Source organism: Harpegnathos saltator, unplaced genomic scaffold (genome assembly GCF_003227715.2).
Source record: "Harpegnathos saltator strain DR-91 unplaced genomic scaffold, Hsal_v8.6 scaffold167, whole genome shotgun sequence".
Taxonomy (NCBI): Eukaryota; Metazoa; Arthropoda; class Insecta; order Hymenoptera; family Formicidae; genus Harpegnathos; species Harpegnathos saltator.
In genome coordinates this window covers 516,324-539,224 of record NW_020229947.1, presented here as the reverse complement: position 1 = coordinate 539,224, position 22,901 = coordinate 516,324, and the positions used below count along the sequence as shown (strand labels likewise).

At 45.6% G+C, this 22,901-nt stretch overlaps 2 protein-coding genes across 2 annotated transcripts; both read left to right on the top strand.

Moving 5' to 3' along the window:
• Window positions 1-4,740: 4,740 nt before the first annotated feature.
• On the top strand, window positions 4,741-10,169 carry LOC105191793 (uncharacterized). Its single transcript, XM_011155446.2, has 4 exons — window positions 4,741-5,214; window positions 7,019-7,191; window positions 7,613-7,729; window positions 9,481-10,169. The coding sequence occupies exons 1-4, from the start codon at window positions 5,041-5,043 to the stop codon at window positions 9,608-9,610; spliced, it is 594 nt and encodes a 197-aa protein (XP_011153748.1). The 5' UTR covers window positions 4,741-5,040; the 3' UTR covers window positions 9,611-10,169.
• Window positions 10,170-12,824: 2,655 nt separating this feature from the next.
• Window positions 12,825-20,329, top strand: LOC105191794 (uncharacterized). The gene is made up of 4 exons (XM_011155448.2): window positions 12,825-12,980; window positions 15,273-15,457; window positions 19,879-19,998; window positions 20,119-20,329. The coding sequence occupies exons 1-4, from the start codon at window positions 12,825-12,827 to the stop codon at window positions 20,225-20,227; spliced, it is 570 nt and encodes a 189-aa protein (XP_011153750.1). The 3' UTR covers window positions 20,228-20,329.
• Window positions 20,330-22,901: the final 2,572 nt, after the last annotated feature.

Below are 22,901 nucleotides of genomic sequence, written 5' to 3'. Positions count from 1 at the left end.
ATTCATTTGGACTATCGCGCGACTACCTGACAATTAAAAAGCGCCGCACTTTGCCGACGCAATTTGCCAACGCAAACACACATATCACATTCGGTAGCCGAAACTGCGGTCTCACCGCCGCGCGCCGGCTTACAATTACGTTAATGATCCGAAGTCGCGTCGTCTAAATGACGCGGCGGACTCGCGGTCGCGTAAACCGAAACAACGAGGCGCGACTGAAAGGAACAGCGTTTCGAGAGAGTGAGTGTCTTGCATTTTCATTAGCACTCACTCCCTGCTTCTCGCGCGGCTCGCGTCCGTTTTCCCACATCTACCGCACTCGGTTATCCGGAATTTAAAAGTTTCGACGAGAGAAGAGAGATACCGCTTTCGCCGCGGAATCAACGGGACCTTGCTTGTGCGAACAAAATTCGCACGTTCGGACGAACGTTTAGTCGACTGGACAATTTCGTTAAATATGATTCTTAATGAAATAATTTATATATAGCTAAACTGATATATAGTTTAATATTGTCTGATATATTTATATAGCTTAATTAAATGTAATTGTTGCAGTTGATTCGAGATTTCCAAGAAAATATTGTTTAGGACTCCACTGAGATGTAGTCCAACTTTCCGAAATCTATATATACAAATTTGAATTATAATATCTTTCAAATACGCGACTCCAGGTGGGAAATTCTCCATTTTCGCAATATTCCATCTGGTTTTCATTTTATATTGGAATTTCTTTTGGTTTTTCATTTTATTGAATATAATGGCGTAAAAATTATGCAGTGTTTACTTTCTCTCGATTCTATATCGGTGTGTTAATTTTTCGATGCCGGTGTGTCAAGTAATTTCATTCGCCCGACACAAATGTTTCACCGCGCTTTTCAAGTCACGGTATCTAGGCAAGCCAATTCTCTTTTTAGGCGCGCGCTTCAATCACTGCGTATTGTCCTGTCGGCGTCGAGCCTTGTTAGGAACGAACACGTCGTTGCCGCGAGATCGCTCTATTAGCAGGTAAATGAATTCTCTCGACGTAATCGTCCGGAACCTCCCGCTCATGATCGACGGATGTGTTCCAGTTGGGATATCAAAGGTGCGACGTGTCGTATCCGGCGAAAGTTTCTCAACGATCGGAAATACGGAACAACAAATTCCGCAGCTTGCCGCTGTGTTATACACCCGTAATCGACGTTGAGGAGTTTTACACGCGAATACGAATCTCCAAGGTCTGTCGGTCGTGAGACTAGCAGCTCCATGAATACACTGAATTCAATGATACTCGGTTCAATGACTCGCGTGAAATCAATCTACAATCGCTCCAATGATATTACGCGCAAATAATAATGATAATAATAGCAATAGCGACAACAATAATAACAATAATAATAACACTGTATCGGACGTAGCTCACAATTGACAATGTCATAATTAATAGAATGTGAGAATATATATTGCATTGTTTCATCGTAGAATTTCTTTTCAATTTTTATTATATTTTCTGGTAGTGCGGAGGTAGGTTGTTAGCATAGCTTTTGTCTCTCCCTGAGAGATATAATAAATTGTCCGAGTAGCAGAATTTTGTTTCAAAATATAAAACATCATAACACGAAACACGGAAGGAATAATAAATAATAAATGTAGGTGCGTAGAGAAAATATCGTAGTAAAAATTACATTGGAATATCCTTTTTTTTTTATAACTTCCCGATTATTATTGAAATAGTTATAATAACAGAAAACAAAGCAAAACATTCAAGTTGCTATAATGTGGTGTGATAAAAACTTAAAGGCGTATAACATTTTTTTAACAAATACGTACTAATTTCGGTCGTAATTTCTGTACCGTTCAGAATTACAGAAAATATTGCTGTAACTCTTACTACAGTATTTCTCGTGGTGTAAAATATCGACGTGTTCCTGCACGATTACAGCACTCTACGGTAATTTGTGCTATAAAATTCTCTTCGGTATTTTGATTCTTTTCGACAATGCGTGTTCATCGATATTGCAAGGATCATGTCATCCTAGCTGCCGGTAAAGCCGATAAAGCAGGTAAAAGCAAATGATCCTTTCTGAATGGGAAAGTATGATATATCAGTTACGAAACTGCGTAAACGCAATCGCCGAGTTACGACGAGCATATTTTCAAAACTCAATGCGTTCGTCGATCGTGAAAGATAGCTTGCACATTTTTGCGCAAGCGAGCTAAACTTCGATGCGTTATCGCGCGGTAATAAAACGATACATTTATAAGTTATATCGCACCGCTAGAAGGAGGAAGGATCGTCGAGTTTATTCATATAACAGCGACCACTACTTGTTTTTATTTCGTAACTTTGTCTCATTTGATGAAAACATTCGTTAAACCTTTTTACAGTTAAACCAGTTAAACACGCAGCATCCAATGGCAACAGCCAGAAACTTCAACTTTATGAATGCCCCGAGAAGAGAAATATTTTACATATATAGGATGTTGACAAAAAAAAGTTTAGGACTTTAAAGGCGGATACTCACAAAATGGAGAGGAAACGTTCTAACAAACATGAGATGAGAAATTGATATTGTCAAAGTTATGACCAATTATTTATTTTAATTAAAGCAAGTGACTTAACTTTTGATGCATAGCCATACATTTCTGCCACTTCTTGATTAGAATAACAAGATGTCGTTCTGTAAAAACTTTGTGATAGCCCTCTGCAATTGTTTATTGTTCACGAGGATTTGTGTCAAATAATTGCTTGGGGCGAAAATAGATATAGAAAATAGATAGATAAAAAGAGCGAAGAAGCCTTTCTTTAGGGATTTCTTCAAAGCATGTTACTCACCGATAAACGACATAGACAAATCACACCAGAGAATACAGAAGCACCAGAAGCGAGTAAGTCACTTCCTTTAATTAAATTAAAATAAACAATTGTTCATAACTCCGACAATATTCATTTTTCGATGTTCATGCTTACCGGGGCGATTTTTGCCAGTATTATTTAAGCCCTTCTTTTTAAACACCCTATACAGCACGTCAGCTTTTCACATTGATATCAGCAAACAAACGCGTATCTGCTTAAACTCCGAAATTGTTGGGAAATTAAACGCTTGTCATTTTTCTAGATCCCTGACCCGCTGTGCTGTGCGACGGCCACGTCGCACGCAGTGCGTGCGTGCGTGCGTGCGTGCGTGCATCTCCCGGTGCATCCCGCGCTAAATACGCGCCTGGGTGGCGGCCGTGGCGGCAGTCGCGACTTAAAGCGCGCGCCCTCGTTTCTCTATACGTTATCCCAACGGCCGGCTGTCACCCTCTACCCTCAGCAGCCGGACTGTCACATTCCAGAACAGAGCGGTTATAATTGCATCCGGCGGTCCCGGCGGGCCGCGCGTTAACGAAAAGCATTAATTTAGAATGCTCTGTGGTTTTCTTGTCAGAAAACCAGCCACGCGCGCAACTCCCATATGCAATTAACGGACGCTCGTACCGCCGTTATGCGCCGCAGGCTTGGCCGCGTCCGCCTGCGTCTCCTCCGCCGCCAACAACGAGGACATAAGAGTCGGCCGGGGGAAAAAAAAAGTATGTTAGCCTGGCTTTTGTCAGGCTTGATCCGCGCGAGCAGATAATATTACGCGCGCGCGCGCGGCAAGCTCGGACTCGGTGTGCGTCTATATGTATGTGTGCGTCGGGGACACAAAAAGATTCGATCGCGGTGAATGTGCGCGAAGAGAGAGGCCGCCTGATAGCGGCAGTTAGCCGGAGATAATAAAGGGTTGAAAGGGCGGAGAGGATGAAATGTACTGGAAAATCCCAGGCGAAATTAAATGACGATTCCTCCAGCGCTCCGTTCAGCCCGCTTATTATTCTAATGTCTCGCGTAATTATCGCGCGCGCGCGAGAATATCTCCTCGCTGCTTGTACATTTCGTTAATAAAACGCTCCCATAAAATAAGCGCGTTTCGATTGTGCGCGGACTTGTATGCGCGCGCGTGTAGTTTTTTGTTCCGATATAATGCACGGGATAATCCGCTCGATGGCTTCGACGCTTTTTCCTCGCCTACTTTCCTTCTTCTTCTTCTTCTTCTTCTTCTTCTTCTTCTTCTTCTTCTTCTTCTTCTTCTTCTTTCCGCTCGGTTCTTTCTTCTTACAGGAAAAGAAGGAGGAACAAAGATTGCTCTTCTCCTCCTCCTCTCACGAGGAGCCCCCCCCGGCATGTATTGCTCCGCTATCAGCGGATTAAATATTCCGACCGCTAATTAACAAAGTATTTAAGGAATCCCTCGCCGGGAGCTGGAAAAACACGGACTAATTATTGACTTTCCGTCCGCTCTCTTAATTGCGAGTACAATCCGCGAAGTTGTATCCGCGCGGGGATTTACGCGGTCGCTTCGTGTTTTATCACACGGTGGCGAGGGAAGGGGAGGCGGCAGGAGAGAAGGAAAGGCGGCGAAACTATCCTGCGTGAAATATTTCAAGGACTCTATCGATCGACGAGCGAGATTTATTCGCAATAAAACGCAGTCGCGATTTGCGATCGTGCTCGTGTCGATTTGGCAAATCCGATTCGTGAAACACACTCTCTCTCTCTCTCTCTCTCTCTCTCTCTCTCTCTCTCTCTCTCTCTGTTCTTTTCTCTTTCTTTTTCCCGCCCGACGAGCGTCTTCCTCTCACCCGTGGGTAACACCGCGCTCGCGCTCTCGGATTGTCAGCGCTTCCTCCGTGCCGCTCGTTAAGGAGCGCGAACGGCAAACAGAAAAATGCGCCGCGGAAACGCGCGCAGCCGCGTAATAACGGTAACGATAGAGCATCTCTCGCAAAAGCGTGTTTAAACGACGCCCGAGTAAATAACGCGCGCCGTAGCGAGCAGGCCGCGTTCTGTTTGGCGTACGAATCATCATCGCGCGATGCGGCCGAGCCGTTAAATCGCGAAGGAACACGCCGGCTTGTGCCGTTAGCGGAAAATCACCCCGGCGAAAGGTCGCGCGCGCTGGCCGCGTTAGTACCACGACGACTACCCGCCACGAATCGTTCGATGACGGGACGAGCATGCGGGATTTCGTCTGAAGTATGTCGCTCCTTCGACAGCTGTCCCTTCTCGTCGGCTGTCTCAATTGGCTGATCCTCTGCACCGGCTCGACGCTCGTCCACGAGAAGACGACCGAAGCCGCCGAGCAAGTCGTGCCCAGAGTCTTGTCGCGACCTAAGAGGTACTTGATTTTTCCGCAGGGTAGTAATTTTCAGGTAAAACAATTTACTTAAATACTGCTTCGAACATTGACTGCCGGATTCACCGTTAGGGAGCGGCTTCTTTATTGGTGGTGGTGAGGGGGGAAACTTTGCAATTCCTGCGCAATCACGTTTGGCACCGAGATAGTTCGTTACGAAAATTACGCACAATAACTAACATTGATGAAGTAAGGTCGGAGATGTGCAACTCACTGTATTATTAACTACAAGTATTATTTATAACTTTTAACACGCCTGCAGCGCCTCGATTTCAAATATATACATGTCGAGTTATACATTATTCTTATTTTAATATTCGCGCTTTCAAATTTAGCGTCGCTTTATCACTGACTTCCTCAGCCCAGGTGTCCGCTAAATGTCTCTGACGCTTTCCTCTCGAAGTCAAATTTGGCCCTCACGCTATAAATAGCACGCGCAATCGACTTGGAAAATCGACTAAATGATTAATCGTCTGTACATGACGTAGAAATTTATAACACAGGGGACATCCCCCCCCCCCTTTGTCTTTGTTGTCCATTAAAATCTAGGGCGATCTTGATAAAAATTAATCAAACAATTATTCAACGCGGTTGAATCATTGTTACATATCTGCGCGAAGCACAAACTGAATCTGGATTGTGTGGCAAGTTATTTTAACGTTCGCGCAATTTCTACAATGTGCGCTGTAAATCTCGGTTATTTGTATCGCATATTGAATAGCTTTTTTATAACGCTCTCTCACTCTCTCTCACTCTCTCTCTCTCTCTCTCTCTCTCTCTCTCTCTCTCTCTCTCTCTCTCTCTCTCTCTCTCTCTCTCTCTCTCTCTTCCCAGTTGCAGTCGTGACATCGGACGTCTCGTGTGCCGCCATCTCGGCTCCTATCACAATCGATTATGGCGCAAACCTATCTCGATGATAGCTTTTAGTCGTGATCGTTTGATGAGCACGTACATACTTCATTGTGTCTAAACCGTTTTGTATTCAAGTATAGTCACGGAATCCAATTGTGTGCTTGCGTCGATGTAATGAACGGCTTTCATGCGCTCCGCGCGTGGTGATGCCATTGTTTACAAACTGCATCAATAACGGAAACAGTCACCATTATTAGCTTGATGCAAAATAAAAAAAAGATTGAGTATCGGGGAGGAAATGAAAAAGCCTATTTAAAACAAACGTCCTTCATCATATTCGCAGAGCGCTGATAGATCCCTCGAAATTGGATAATCTCGTTTACTCTTTTGAAAAGCACGGCAAATCCTTCGCACCAATATTAATTGGTTCTTTCAGCGACGCCCCTCCGATTGCAGTGCTGCGTTTATAACTGAAAGAACACATTGGTTATACTTTAGAGAGACTGTGTTTTCGTCCGCGAGCTTTGCTGAATAACTCTAATTAATCACTAATTAATAAAATTGGCACGCTAATTTGCAAATGGGAACTCCTTAACGTCACTATGGTAGTCAACGTGTTAAAACTCTCTCTCTCTCTCTCTCTTTTTCTCTTTCTCTTTCCTTCTCTCTCCCGACATCTCGATCCGTCTCCGCGATTAGGCAGCGAATGAACGTCGCGCGCGATCGCCGGCGAAAGATTATTCTCCGCGAAATCGCGTTACCGAATTACCGAAGCGGGCAAACGAAGCGTTTCGCGGACACCCGCGCCAGCAGCCTCTCGCAGGGCCTGGCATGGCAGGCGGGATTTTGTTGCCCCGGAAATTTCGGTACACGGCTAAAGTAGAAGAGCAAAGTGCCTGCCGCCGGTATTCTGCGAAATTTACGTGGAAAATTGAATCTCGCGCGCGGATGTTCCGTGTATTTTCCAGTTAGTGTATTGTCTGACTATTGGGGCGTACGGCCGAGACGGTGATTTGGTCCTGGGACTGACAGCTGCCTTAGCCTGGGAACTGCCGAATCAGGTCAACTCAAAGATATCGAATTTGCTTCACCGTAGAAGCCGGGCCGTCGTATATCCGAAAATGGAGGCTTTCCTGCAATCGTAAGTGTCGTGCCCGCATTCTTCGGCCGGCTTTGCCGTCAATCTCTCGACGGCTCAGGTCGACCGCCCCCCCTCCCCGCCCTCCTGCCTCCCCTCGCCGCCCCGCAACACGGAGGACGAGTATCGCGTAAACAGCTCGAGAGAGCGGGCGGAAGGAGAGGAGAGCGCGCGAGGAGCTTCCTTTTGTTACATAAACGCGCGCGCTTCGGCATTGTAACATCCTCGTTCTCGCGGCGTCCTTGGTGAGGACGTGATTTACTTTTAACTGCGATTGCAGACGAGATCGTCGTTTCTCGGGCGTAATTGTTTCCGCGAGAGACGCCCGGCCGTAAGCCGAGCTGTCGTCAAACTTTATTTGCCGGGCGAGAAGGGCAGGGGGCGGGAGCAGGGGGGACGCTTTTAAATTAAACTTTATCGGCAGCACCGGCCTCGACGGCAGATCCTGCGTGATGAGGGCACTCTGCGAGGCGGGCCAACGGGAGCCCTCCCAAGTAGGCACAGGCACCTTTGTCCAGGAACTCCTCCACGCAATTTTCACGTGAGTGTATACGTGTGTGTACGCGTGTATGTGTGTGTGTGTGTGTGTGTGTGTGTGTGTGTGGTGCAAGATCCTTTTATAAACGATATCGTTTTGGCTCTTCCGCGCTGTAGAAATAAAAAATGACGTTTTCGCGATAGTTTTCTCCCTCTGTTCTTTCTCTCTCTCTCTCTCTCTCTCTCGCTCCTTCTCTCTGAAAAATTTGGAAGATAAACTGTACAAGCGCCCTCAACGATTCCCCCAGTTTAAGATACCCGTTGCGGAGCTCATGATTGATGACGTCAGAAATGAGAGCATCCACGCTCGAAATTCTTGCAAAATATTTGTAACATAAAAAGGATATATTTATAAAATGATTCTTGTGCAGTTGGTCGAGTGAATCTACAAAATAGTTCTGACATTTTCCTCTCGCCCTAATGAACAATAAATAAGCGTAAAATTAATGCGACATGCAAGTATGCCTATCTACCTTTTTCACCTGTCTTTTTTCATAATTCCGTCACATTAATTTTATGTTTATTTATTTTTAGGAAAATATTTATATTCTATGTTTTTTTATTTCGCACTGTACGGGAAAAGAATATTATAATGAAAATTACTATAGAATTTAATAGAATTGCTACAAAATTATGGAAGTTTGCAACCGGATTTGGAAGAACTAGAGTCTATTATTAAAAAAAGTATTTGTGTAAGATGTTCTTTAGCGAGATATACTCTACTCTGGCACAATTCAATCAAGTCCACAATTTGTAATGTGACAGTTTACTCCTCCATTACGAATAATAAGATTGGAGATAACTTATAGAAAAAAGAAAGTTATAATAATATTCTCCCCGGATGTAGTTACGGAGTGTAATCCACCCTAGGATTAACCTGAAACTCGGTGAGATGGTCCTAAATACCCCCAAAGGAATACAGTTATTTCCGAAAGTTTACCCACCCCACGGATGCGGGGTGATCTCTCCTCGAGTTTGTGGTTCCTCATCCTTCATGACAATCGTACAAATGGCCTGTGTCCGTTACGCATGACGTCTATCTCTCACAGTTGTTGCTCGAACTTTTCACCTTTCCAAATTGATGAGTCCACCGTACATCCATCAAAGATGGATATTTCACGAAGATTAACAAGGACATCCTTAAAGACGGGAGCCTGGCAACAGTGACAGACACACATCCGCCTCGCAGGGAAATCTGTATAAAAACTTTTAACAAGCCCGAGTAATATATTTCGCGATTCAGAAACAACTCTCACTGAGCTCAAAATAAACGTTGGAAATGCAGCGTGTCTCTGTACCTTGCGAGCGATCTTGAGGACATATCTCAAGGACGAGACCATTCTCCACGTCCGCAGTGAGTAAGCCTTTGGAAGTAACTGCACTCGCTATTCTAATATTATCTCCGTTAATTCCCAATTACGCCGACAACCTTTCAGATACGTTCGTTTTGACGTATTTGACATTGTTTCACCGAATTTCATGAAAATCGGACGGTAATCTCTCTCTCTCTCTCTCTCTCTCTCTCTCTCTCTCTCTCTCTCTCTCTCTCTCTCTCTCTCTCTCTCTCTCTCTCCCTCTCTCCCCCTCTCTCTCTCTCTCTCTCCGTGTACTATTTCATTTGTCTCGCTTCGGGGCATATTGTCCCAGAGCGCATAGCAAATAACGTTCTCTTCCTCTCTCCCTTTATCTCCGTCGAGATCGAATTATTCACAATGGTCGAGTGAAATCAAAGGAAACACTGCTAATTGCTCGCAGACTACCAAAGGACGGCAGCAGATTCGAGCGATCGGAAGACCGCGCGTACGACCATGCTTACGAGACGAGCGGCGACTGCGAACGGCTGTATCCTACGTGCCGCTATTCTATTTACGACGTGGACTTTTGAAACTGCGGCGGAAGCGACCGACTTTTCGCGTTGAGCGTCGAGCGGAGAGGGTGCCGCAAACTGCGGACTGCGGGCATGCATACGTGCGAACGTGACGCCGCGACCACGTTGTAAATCGGACGGGAAACTCGCCCCGCCGCCGCGAAGGATCTTAGCGAAGTTTTCCTGGCAGCCGGCCCGCGCCGCGGCGATTTTTCCGCCTGGCGTTCGACGTTGGCGTTTGGCGTCGCCGTTCGCGCCGCGTATAATTTTTATCATCAGAATCAGCCCGACGTGTCCGGCATTATCGATTTTATCACCGGATACCTGGCGGCGAGCGACGAGCCGAGAAGCTCGGGAACTCTTGCTCTTTCTCCGTCCGCCTCGGCTGATCTTCGTCGCGCTCGCGCGAGGCTACCGCGGCCGATTTTCGGCAGATGGACGTCATTAGCGGATTTGAAGAGCGTAAAACGGATCTTGTACTTGACTCTTTTGTCCCTGAATACAAATTTTTCCCCCAATGTGAAGGTGTTAGACAAGGATCGGGCGTCTCGAAGTCAAAGTGAAGATCTTTAGTGAAAGGAGTGGAATTATTTGGGGGAGGGTGGCCGGGGGAAGATGGTGACGGTAAGAAAAAATCCGGTTGGTAATTTAAGATATTTATGGTCGCCTGTGTGTCGGGACGAAAGAGTTAAGTTCTCGTCTTAAGTTCTTCAGCTCCGTCAGATGGCCGGAGATGCTTCAGAATTATTTCATTGACTATGGAGTATTTAAAGGCAGTACTTAAGGCAGTTTAAACATAAGGTCCGACTATATATAAATACCGACCATAGTCGGCTCTTAAATATGAGATCGTCTTAAGCTTGTCTTCAGGTGCTTCGTAGGCAACGAAACGATCCGTACAACATTTTAAGATTTTAAGGTTGATTTTAAGATAAACTTGGGCGAATTTTCTAAGTTTAAGTTTAAGATTTTCGACTATGAATATCGGCTTGTAAGAGGCGAGGCTTGAAGACCAGATATATAAAAAAGAACAGCTACGCAGAAGATATATAAAGAACAGCCGTAGAAGATCGAATGCCTCGGTGGCGTCCCTTTCAGACATCTTCGCGGTTAACATTCGCAGTTAACCGCCGCTGTGGCAAACGTACCTCTTTGACAGGATCGTTCCCTCTACTTTGATAGCTTGGTTGCATAAAATGTTAAAGTTATTATGCCGGTCGCTATATGCTCAGTCAAGACTCGCGAATGTCTTACCGTCGGCAACTACTAAGAGCTTTCAGTCAGTCGCATTGGATTCTGAATCGCGCATTTCTTTTTATTGATTAATGCAGAAAGCAGCGACACGTTCAAAGCAACGGTGACATTTTGACAGCTCCGATGTTTCGTATGCGTCAGTAAAGAACTTTATCCACTTACCTATCAGCCTAATCAGCAGATTAAGAGAGTAAGAATGATATGGAGGATAAGGAGGATAAGAATGAATTTAAAATATATATATAAATAGTTATTTACACATAACAGTTACACGTAAGCGAGTAATCCTTTTTATCGAAGCATACCGAAGCGTACGAAATATCAAACCGCCACTTCTGCTTCGAATACATTCCCCCGCTTTACGGTTTAATCGACTCAGCCATGAGGAACACACAGCCAGAAATGTGATGAGGCTGGCCGGAAAGTTTCAGCAACTATTCACTTATCGATGGCGAGGGATCTTCTCACTCCCAGCGGGACTGAGGAGTGTATATACATAAGCTTGCGATGTACACCAATTATAGATAATTTTTACTGAACGATTGCACAGTCGCTTCATTAAAGATTGCAACTCGATGAGTTTCGTAACAGGTCCCCGATAAGAGAGAGAGAGAGAGAGAGAGAGAGAGAATTCGTTTGTTCGTTAATTCTCGAGAGATCTGTTCTCCTATTGAGCACGGGATACGTTACGAAACTCATCGAAGAAAAGTGTTGCAGCCTTTAATCAGTCGACTGTACGACCGCTGTTGTGTTTCCCGAACGCTGCCATTCCGGGTCGCGCGAGCAGCGATCGATCGGTCGATCGACCGATCGAGGAAGGGAGCGAGCGGGCACACGGAAACGCTTATTGGTTTGCGCATCGAATTTTTCGTAACAAGGTAGCGTTGCCAGCTAGATTGCATTCGCCGGGCTCTCGCACGATAAACGATTATTTAACACCGGCGATGATTCCGGCGAGGGGGCAGGGGGAGGAGAGGAGAGGAGAGAGGGTTAAATTTAGAAAGTTCCACCGCCGAGGCTTCTCGCGCTATGAATATTCTATATCGATCATTACATTACTTCCGCAACGCGTAATTCATTTTGGCACGGTTTCGAATAATTTCCACGACGTTTTGCATTAATAAAACGGTCGGTCGGCCCTCGTCGATTTATGGTTCATTTTTGCAGAGTGCTCCGCGACAGAACGAACATCCCACGGTTAGTTCATCTCTCTCTCTCTCTCTCTCTCTCTCTCTCTCTCTCTCTCTCTCTCTCTCTCTCTCTCTCTCTCTCTCTCTCTCTCTCTCTCTCTTCCCGGGTTTTTTCAATGGGAATAAAATATGCCGCAAATACATTCCAACGTTGTAACGAACATCTAATCGATATTCATTCGCCGAAGCGTTTGGCAAACATTTTATGTCACAAACACACACACACGTACACATATACGCACATACACACACACGAACTGCACATTCGTTCCGTTCTGGTCGCTCATGTTTGCACGTACATGTCTACTTATAGTCGTAGATTGTAAATATATATTTTGTCATTTGCCCGCAAATCCACCGAAAAATTATACGCTGGAGAATAAAGGAACAGAAACGTTTTTTGTCGTAGCTCGGCGTTTAATATTTCGCATTTTTAGTCCACGAGGGTTTTGCGTTTCGAGCCGCTTCATTTTCATGCTCGAAGCGTCTCATCCATCCCCGCAACATTTCCGCCTCGAGACGCTCGATCGATGGGTGCACCAGAACTCGCGCGTTTTTCCAAGAGTGAAGAATTGTCTCTTGTTTGCGCGACGTTAAGATAACAACAGGATAATCATGTTATAGTAGGAGTAATACCGTTGCTCTTAGGCATATGCGAATGCACTTAGCGTTCGTCCTCAAAGAAGACCGGTTCTCGACGTCGAGCCGACGCCGCTTGTGCGCTCAGGTGGCATTTCCGAGGTTAACTTAGTTCAAGGGTGCAGGGAATTTTCGTGCGTGCCAGCGCGATGCCGATTAAATATTTCCGCTATTTCGCTCCGCTGTCTGTTATCGCGGTTTGCGTCGTTGGTTCGACCGAGACATTCCCGAACGGCTCGATCGTGAGATCCGAGAGAGAAGTCGACACCAAATATTTGGTGTTCCCTCAAGGCAGCAACGTTCAAGTGAGAGACCATTCTGTGTGAATTTATTCTCTAAGAATCTCGACAAGATTTTCGAGTTCTTTTTGTGTGTTACAATAAGACAATAATTCGTTAAGACGGCAGTAAAGTCGATATTTTGCTTCCGCTTTCATCTTGCAAATTCTATGTAGTTCGAGGGACGAACGAAGAATTTCGAGATACAACACTGTATAGTTTATTGTGTCCTGTTTTGTTGCTAAGAAAGTTACCTTGTCCGGAAATTTTATTTTGAAAATTTAGTGTTATTTTATATGATAGAAGGATATCGGATGGATCTAAATAGTTTTTTTTTCTCTTTCATTCTCTCAGAAGTTTGATTAGAAAAAAGTATTTTCAACAAGAAAAATTGAGAAAACATTCTGATGAAGAATTGGAAAAATTTTTTAAAATTAGTTTGTTCTTCTTTCAAGATAATTAACTATAACTATGAATAGATAGCTTCGAATGCGCTCTGTTACATGACGTATAGAGACTAATCGAGATGCATTTATTTTTAGAGATATTAAATGGCGTATCCTCTTCAGAGATACGCTGGACTCAAAGGATTAAAAAGAATATGTGCAATTAGAAGATATTAAATTATTTATTAAAGACTAACGAATAAGTGTTTAAATAAAACAACAAGTTTTTCTTCCTCGTAGTTTAATTATCATTATTTTGTTTGATTTACCTTGAAGATTTCAATGAAATTTCAATCTTTAGAGGTGAGAGAAAAAAGGGCTGAGGAAGAAATTGCAACCTTCATCCTGCATCCTGAATATTCCATCCTGGGATTAGCTTTCGATCACCCTGGTCGAGCACTCGATAATTTCGCACGAAAATACGTGTAAACTAGCAGTCTCGTTCCAATTAATTTATAATTAATGATTTAACAATTGATGACTCGCGAAAGTCGGGAACGTTTTGAAATCATTGATTGTCGTGATGTTTTAGCCGTCGAACATGTTCGTTATCGATTGGCAAGCGACGATGGTTAGTGATTAGTAGGGGGCGGCAGGAGGGGACAATTTGCGGGAATTTACGGATTTGGAGATACTCTCATGCGTATTTTCCCAAGCCGCGACGTCTCGAGCCGATGAACAACGCGCACACCGCGATGCAGAACACGCGATCGATGCGTTATTTACAAACACCATCGATATTTCACGGACTATTGGAATATTTTGGTATTCTCGTCACAGTATTATGAGATTTCGCACACGTCCCTGCGATTGGATCGTATTCACGCGATTGTCCAGTCGGTGTTCGAATGTCCGAAACCACGGTGCGGCCAAGAGCAGGATGTTGAAAAGCAGAACGCAGAACATAGCGATACATCACGTGTTTCCAGTCCGGTGTCGAGTCGTTTATTGAATAGTTCTGTTTATGACGGACATTTGACGTTCTCGCGGAGAACAAGCGGAGAGATCCGAGTCGACACGTAAATCCGTTATATCTATACCACGCCGTATCATTCGAGAAATAATCGTTGATGAGCCTCTGATTGTTCGCTAATCTGCTTGTACCTTACACAACGAGAGAATATATCTCGAGCAGTCGAGAGAAACGATTCGTAAATACGAATCTTGCAATTTGAGCAGCCGGCGAGTGCAACGCTGGAACAGCAACTCGCGTAGGATTGTGTCTCTCGAAATTCTTCATTGGCCCTTCAAATTCGATGTCGCCGATATGGAGTCGATATTCCGACTCGGGCGTTTTTTAATAAGCGCAGCCTGAACACACCGAAGGATGCGGACGTGCTCGCTACCACTCGTTTCTTCCGGTGTGGCTCGCGGCTTATCGTTGATAAAACCATTGTTCAAAGCTGAATAATAATCTGCACTCGCGCTGTATCTGTTTACAAATTGCCGCAAAAGCGCCGGCAAAAGTCGCGTATCGCGCTCGCGTATATACAGAGCGATATAAATTTGTGACGCGGCTCGACGAGGAAACTTTTACGCGCGAAATGGGACGAAGTTCCTTCTGCGCGCGAACGACTGTAACGAACGGCTCGAGGTGACACCTCCAGTCCTTCCCTTCCGAGATTCGTTCATTCGCAGCGTGTATCTGTTGAATATCTTAATTTCATAGAAATTAAGGGCTTCCCTCGCGCCGTGATGGGGAGACGAGATACGAAATCGACGAAAGAGCGGAGTCGGCGGTAGCGTCGAGAATTATATCTGACCCTCGCAAGGGGTGCTTTCTCCACTTGGAGATATAGATATAATCTTCCACTTGACACAACGGAGATTAATACGCCGTGACTTTTTTATCTGCCCATCTGCGGTTACGTAGCTCGTCTACTGCATGACCGTCGGCACATACACGAAGCCGGCTGGAATGTACGTCATAAGCGTTACCGCCGGACTGGCGTGGGAACTGCCCCATAGAAGTATCTTGCCGCTCAGGAAGTCGACCGAGGTTTATCATCGTCGGAGCAGAAGAGAGCTGTACCGTAAAATAGAGCTAATGCTGAAAACGTAAGTAGAGGAGGGACAGGCGGAGAGCGGGAAGAAGGCCGGAACGCCGGTTTTCTCGTGAACATGAATATCGATTCGGTCGGGGGTGTCTTCAAAATTGAGAATGACGTCAGCCTAGCGTCTGAGTTTTTTTTATCTAGATGCATAATTACAAAGAGCACGTCGGATATCTCGATGAAACTTTTGTCGAAGACATTTTTCCGTACTTCTCGTGGTTACTAAGACATTCGGTTGCGACGAAGCAAAATACATACCACTTAACAATATAATAAATCATACCCGTAGCGTTTGAAACTCATTTCCCAAAAACGTGATCTCAGGCAATAATTTTATTGTGAAAAATTTGAAGACAAGAGGTACATATTTCTCGTGTAAATATTTGTATAAGGGTTGCAAGAACTTCTCGAAATTAACGCCACAAATCGGATTGCAATCGAATATCTTTGAAGTCGGAAAATATTTGAGAAAAGAAATGCTTTTGGCAAAAGCTTTATGATATTCGATACACTTTATAATTACGCATCTAGATTTCTCGAAAGCTTTATTTTACTTTTTTATATACTCTCACTTCATTATTTTAACGAATTGTAAAGTTATTGAGAGGGTGAACATTAAAGAAGGCTCTGTGTTCAATTCAACCAGAACAGTAAAAGAATTATTTTTTGAGGCCGTATTTTTTTGCAGCAAGAGATGAAGTCCGTACTACATGTATATGAGTAGTTACGGATACGTAGGATCAGCCGTGCGTGACATCTAATCCGTCTGCATCTACTTACAGCGCGACGTTCGCGACTCGTGTTCTAAAAATACGGTCTCAGAAAATAATTTTATTGCGATGAAGCTAAAAATAAAGGATACATATTTTTATAAGTACTTTCTTGTATGTCCAAAGTTTGAGAGAATCTCTCATCTTTTTAATACTGTATATTTAATTACGACTATTTATTACATTACCTGTCTGTTATGATTATAAATATTTTTGGAACTATAAAGTATACGAAAAAATGTCCTAAACAAAAATTATATATATATATATATATATTTTTTTTTTCCCTTAATATATCTCAGTTTATTGTTATTTTGACAAATTGAAAAATTATTGTCAGGACAAATTTAAGAGAATTTTCCGTCATCCAACCATGTGTGATAAAATTATTATATTAATTAATTTTCGAAAATTATTGGAATAATGAGAATATAATGATCGCCGCTGCAAGTAGATGCAGACGCGTTACGTACGGCCCACGTTCTGTCCGCCCACAATACGACTGTGTCTACTTACAGCGCGGCTTTCGGGATCTCACATCAAGATAAGCCGTAACTAGCGTCACGGCTAAAGAGAGCCGACCGATGCCGACTTCACTTTGCCTCTCAGACGTTTTGGTGGACAAGACATGAGAATCAATCGGTGCGGAAGAAATCGCGAAGCTAGCAGTCTGAAGTCGGAATTCTCACGGCGACGCGGACGTAATTGACATTTCCTGTTCGAAGAGGTCGTTGAGAAATGCCTCTCGTAAAACCTCGTGGGCGTGACCGTAATACAATTACCCGGTAAACCCAAGTAACTCCGGCAAAACACGCGCGACGAATGAATTTCACGGCCGATGGGGCGGCAGGGAAACGCTCTCAAACGGCCCGGTCGTCGAACGGGCGGATTAAGCGGCGCGCTCTCGTAGCTCCGGTCCGGAAAATGGTCTGAGGAAACGACAATAATTGAAGTATGACGAGCGACACGGTGCCATTCTCGCTAGCTCGCTCGCTCGTTCGCTCGCTCCTTCGCTCGTTCGTTCTTTTCGAGTGCTCCGAGCCGCGGATATAGCTCGCTTGCGGCGGACGCATTACGCGCGCGGATTAAGAGGATTCGCGATGATCGTAACGCGACGTGATATTTCGAGCGAAGCTGTTCCCCGGCCCGGCTACTCGGTGAATATACGGTCTCGAAATTCGCGTCGGTGCATGGGTCTCGCGGAGGAATGCGAGTGAGACACGAAATTCTCACGAGGAATCGCGCGTTCGTTGCCCGTTTTCCGTAATCGCACCGGCGCGATTTGCGGTCCGCCACGATACACCTTCGAGGCGTGTCAAGAGCCGCCTTTATTCGCTCTCGATAAAGTAATAGGGTCGCACGTTAACTGCCAGCGTGATACCCGACACGGAGGGAATTTCACGGTAAAAAAGCTTTATAGTTGAGAATTTTGTAGATTTAAGCGAAATCTGTGGTTTTAAATAAAAGTAATACGTAAATTGCATATTAACGTTAATATTAATATCGGTGATACTAATTAATATTAATATTAACATTAATACGCAATTTGTAGTCGGGAGGGACATGTCGATTCCGAACATTCTGCTTTAATTTATCGTCCTCCCGTTCCGAACATGCTAATTGTATTTTAGAATATATGCAGTCGATGCTGAAAAATGCTATAAATCTACTATGAACGTTGTACCACACATCGGTGAACTACTATTTATATTATGAGTGAATTATGCCACTTGAAAAGTTTATCATGTGATCCTCAGCAAATTTACCGTTTCTCAACAAGCTTTCTTCACCTTCACTGTGCGAAAACATTTGCATAATTCCGACCCGATGCGACATCGACTTTGCGAAAAGGCGGCACTATTTTGCTCGTAAAAAGTTCTCGAGTGTGGTGTGCCCTTAAACAGCGCCTTTCAGCCTTCGAAATTCAAGTCTGACCAGCATTTCATTTGTCAGACCGACTCGCACACTTTAGTTAGAGCTTAGATTAATCGGGCCGTTTTCTTTCTTTCTCTCTTTTCCTCCACACGGGGTTGCGCCGAGCACGATGACAGCGTTATGTCCGCCGCGCGGACGACGGATCGGGGCCGAGGCATTTCGGGGGGAGGAGGAGGGGGGGGGTAATCGCTGGCGCGCACGATTTGTCGGTTGCTTGGTGGAAACAATTTACTCCCCCTTCCCCGTCCCGGAGAGGACATCCGGCATTTATCGGGCGGCAGCATCCGCGCTGCGAATACGATCCCCGCGTTCGACAGCGCCGACGCGTCCTTTTAATGTCGCTCTCGCGTCGCGGTTCGATCTCGTTAGCATCGGGCGCGACCAAGCAGTTTCCAGCTCGTTTCTCCGGCGCGGTCGGTGATTTTCGATTCTTCCGTTCGCGGGAAATGACGAGCGACCGCGGCAGCTCGGTTCGTCACTCCCGCCCCCTTCTCTTCTTAGTTTTTCCTCTTCGTTTCGTGAGCAGTATGACTGGACGTGGTTGTTGTTCGACGTTATTTGGTTTGGTGGACGCACGAAAAATCGATATGGCAATACTTTATTCCGCCGCGTTAGTCGCGCTCGAGGATGAGGATGAGGGTGAGATCGAGCGCGCAGCTCCTGCGGATCTCGAGAAGATCCTCGAGGCCTGTCGTGGGGGAAGTGTCGCATGAAAAAATGCACCGGCGTGAGAGGGAGAGAGAGAGAGAGAGAGAGAGAGAAAGAGAGCGATTTGCGAGAGGATCATGTTGCGCGTTTTGGGAGTGAGAGAGGAGCAAGGGAGAGAGAGAGAGAGAGAGGGACACAGCTTCCGCGACTGCTGCCTACTTCCGCTCGATCGCACGAGCCATCGCGCTGGCGTGCTTACGAGGACCAAATTCGCCCCGCTGCGGGTAAATCAATCGCCTTCCTCCCCAACGCGATCACTAACAACTCCCGCGGACTGCCGATTAGACACGTACCCCGTCGCTGCTTTCCATCCCCCGAGGCCTCCGCCATGCCCGCGGAATCGCCCTCGGCGCGACGAGAGTAACACTAAGCCAACCGCGCGTATACGACGCGCCAATAAAGTTCCATCCAAGAGCGGCGGAATCGCGTGAGCCGTAATCCCTGGCTGCGGTTATTCTAATTCTAATTGCTCGGCGGCATCGCGCTTCTATCTCCCCCCTTCCCCCTGCCCTCACTCTCTCTCTCTCTCTCTCTCTCTCTCTCTCTCTCTTTGTCTCTCGCGCGCGTTCGCCTAATTAGCGGTATTTGTTGTTATTTATGGGAGGGAAGGGACTGGGAGGGGCAACGACGCGACGCTCGGTTGTTTAGCAGAATTCAAGGGGCGGAGGGGGGCGCGAAGGAGGCGAGGAGAGGTCATTGTAAACCAGCCCCTGGGTTTATAGTGCTGCCGGGCGATATCAACGCGCGCGCTCACCCCTGGTATTATCGCGAACTTAATGAATAGACCGTCGACTCTCCCCCCCCCCTCTCTCTCTCTCTCTCTCTCTCTCTCTCTCTCTCTCTCTCTTACTCACTCACCCTTCTTCTCTCACTTGGCGAGCTCGACAACGATAACGAGGATGATAATGATAAACGACCCTCAGCGCCCTAAACTCTCGCGCCCTTTCCTCTGCGCTCACTTTCCACCCAACCTTCCGTCGCAATGTATCTCACCTTGTGTCTTGCCGTGAAGGCAGGAGAAGGACGGCAAGGCGTGCGTCCTCAAGGCGATTTGCCGGGCAGCCAAGCGGACGCGCGACGGCGATGTCGGCAAGGGGAGCTTCCTCGAGGAGATCCTTCACGTTATATTCACGTGAGTTACAAAATCGTTTTTTACCTCACCTGCTCGACCTCTCGTCCTCTTCCTCCTCCTGCTCCTCCTTCTTTCTCCTCCTCCTCTTAATTGATAACTCCGTTTATCCGATCATTGCAGCCTTCCCGGGGGACGGTACGACATCGATCCGATGACCGAGTACGAGCGAACTTATCACTTGGGTGAGAATTGCGAGGAGGTGCAGGCCAAGTGTCCGGATGTCTTCTGAAGTACTGCAATCAGCGTGATTATCTTACACAGTCGCGAAACGAGCAGCTATCACGAAGAACTTCTCCGTCCCTCATTCCCATCCTCCCTTCCGCGCCTCTATCCTAAACCACTCTCTCTCCCCCTCTCTCTCTCTCTCTCTCTCTCTCTCTCTCTCTCTCTCTCTCTCTCTCTCTCTCTCTATTCCGTGCCCTTTAACCGTAATCAGATTAGCGGAGTGCTTGAACCGTAAACCCAAACGACCATCGGATCTGGACTAATTGTAAGATTTCCGCGAGCGTCAATTTCGAGGGTTTCGAGCAAATAATAATAAATGTTATCGCAGCGCCGTATCATGTTAATCTGGAGAGAGAAAGGAGAGGGGAGAGAGGGGCGGTGGATTCATGGGAATAATTTTGACAAAGATTACCAGGATCGACTCCTGCAGGCCTGTCTGAATTGAAATGATTTTATCCTGGTGTTCACAGGAGGAATTAGGAGAGACCAGGATATGTTTGTGCGAGAGGGGCACGCTTATGAAATTAAATAATTATTATATCAAATTATTGCCTTCGAAAATATGTTTCGGATTTTTCTGGAGGCAAGATAGCAATCGTAATAATTTTCTCTGCTACAAAATAGCCTTAAGACGATGAATCGTTGCTCCAACTTTACGATTATGTGTATTTAATATGTCTGATTGTAAGATATTGTATATACATAATTATACATCATCGTAACATAAAATTTATACACGTGAAAATTTTGTCGTCATATAATATCAAGAGAAAAACGCTGTTGGAACAAGAAGACAAGAGACTGCTTCGTTCAATTATACGTCTACATCACGAGCTGCCATAAACGTAAGCAGTTACTTTAATCGCAAGTAATATTCAGTGATTTCGGGATTTTGAAGGATCGAAGATATTTCGACCGTCTCCCGCGATTCCGCGGAGAAAACGGGTAAAAGTGAGTGACAGAAACCGGTGGGGTGATGAGATCCGCGACAATGATATCGGCGACTCGAATTATACAGTCGACGTCGTTCTCGGAATTTCCTCGCAACTGCGAGGTCTCTCGAATTGCAAGTGGAATTTCCAGCGTCCGGTCTTTCTTGTGGAAACGGCGCTCGAACGAAGAGACGAGGTGCAAATTACTCCGCTCTCCGTATCGGGGCGCGCCCGCGCGCTTTTTCCGTCGGATACACTCGTGTCTCGCGGGTAATTTTAATTCATGAGTCCATCGATCGTCTGATCGATTCGGGGCGTACGCTTCGCCGACTCTTAAAGCGGGTATATACTGAGCGAGCGCACAATAAACGAGCGGAGAACGCGAATGTTTAGACGTTCGCGTTCGCGTCCGTCGTTCGTTCATTTCTTCTCGACTCGGCAACGAGCATTCGTGTTGGGCTAAATTCGCCGCACGTGGAAGATGAACCCACTAATCATTGCATGTTATTTTCTCCGTAGGCGTAGACTTATGAAGGGTGTCCTGTATAATCCGCGCGTCATTTCCCTTCGGCAAAAGTGTCGAAGGACTTCGTTATTCATAGCGGCCCGTCTCAATTTTCGGTATAACACATCTTCAATGCTGCGCCTCAGCTTAAAATCCTGACGAAATAACATTTACCTGCAATCGGTCGAAGAAAATCATTTTGTTGTCCAAAACTCAGCTTGCGAAAAGCTTTCTTGAACGCTTGCGTCCCCAATATCGACGCTTCGATCACTGGCATGTTAAGAAGGAAAGGTAAAAAAAAAAGAGAAGGTCAACAGGGACCTGTTTTCTGCCACCGGAGGATTTCCGAGAAACAATTTCTTTTGTATTATATGGTCATTAGAAATGTTAAAAATAACCATTAGATTAGGAGAAAAAAATTCGACCTATAAAGTCAAAATTAATTATTTACTCTGGGTCATTATAATATCTAAGCCCTTTTCGTGATGGTCCAGTGGATTAATAAAATATTTTCGCTCGTTATTAAAAACAGGAAAACGCCTTACTGATTCTTTTTATAAAAAAAAGAAAAAAAAATAGCGCAATGTAAATAATGGGGTACAGGCCGACATATATCCAGGCCGATCGCTGCAGAGGAGGCTGCGAAGGATCTTCCTTGATGCAGGGAAGGATGTGCTGTTGGTGCAGGCGTTCGATCTCTGTCTAACGTGACTCCTATTAGCTACTCGGCACTACTCAGTCCGATAGGAATCAAGGTAGACGGAGATCGAACGCCCGTAGACAGCGGCAGGGAAATGTAGCTGTCCTTCAAATGTTGTCTTCGAGCCTCTCTCTCGAGAAGAAGAAGAAGGCGCAGTCTATTTGCCTCGAATAAGTCTACACTGCCAGGCGGCACGTGGCAATCTTGCCGAGAATCGTTAGCGCGCTCGCGGAGTCTCTCTCTCTCTCTCTCTCTCTCTCCGTAAACTTCGCCCGGTGGTGCGCGGCATCCATTCCCGCGTGATAAGGAACATAGCTGCGAGGGATTGCAATTTGTGAATTGACGGCGACTCGCGCTAATGACACGTGATGCAAACTCGACTAGCAACTGACGTTCTCGGGAGCGCGGAATTGTATTACCTTGGCTTACCGTTGTACGTGCAAACATGGCGTAATGCGATCGTAACGTCGTGCACGCCCGTACACCCACACACACACACACACACACACACATACGAATACGCGTGCGACCCGTTACTCGA

Excerpts from the sequence above, each read along its gene's own strand:
- LOC105191793 (XM_011155446.2), top strand. The coding sequence starts at position 5,041 with ATGTCGCTCCTTCGACAGCTGTCCCTTCTCGTCGGCTGTCTCAATTGG. Across the intron at positions 7,192-7,612 it reads ATGGAGGCTTTCCTGCAATC|CACCGGCCTCGACGGCAGAT; the intron begins GTAAGTGTCGTG and ends CTTTATCGGCAG. Across the intron at positions 7,730-9,480 it reads CTCCTCCACGCAATTTTCAC|ACTACCAAAGGACGGCAGCA; the intron begins GTGAGTGTATAC and ends AATTGCTCGCAG.
- LOC105191794 (XM_011155448.2), top strand. The coding sequence starts at position 12,825 with ATGCCGATTAAATATTTCCGCTATTTCGCTCCGCTGTCTGTTATCGCG. Across the intron at positions 15,458-19,878 it reads ATAGAGCTAATGCTGAAAAC|GCAGGAGAAGGACGGCAAGG; the intron begins GTAAGTAGAGGA and ends CTTGCCGTGAAG. Across the intron at positions 19,999-20,118 it reads ATCCTTCACGTTATATTCAC|CCTTCCCGGGGGACGGTACG; the intron begins GTGAGTTACAAA and ends CGATCATTGCAG.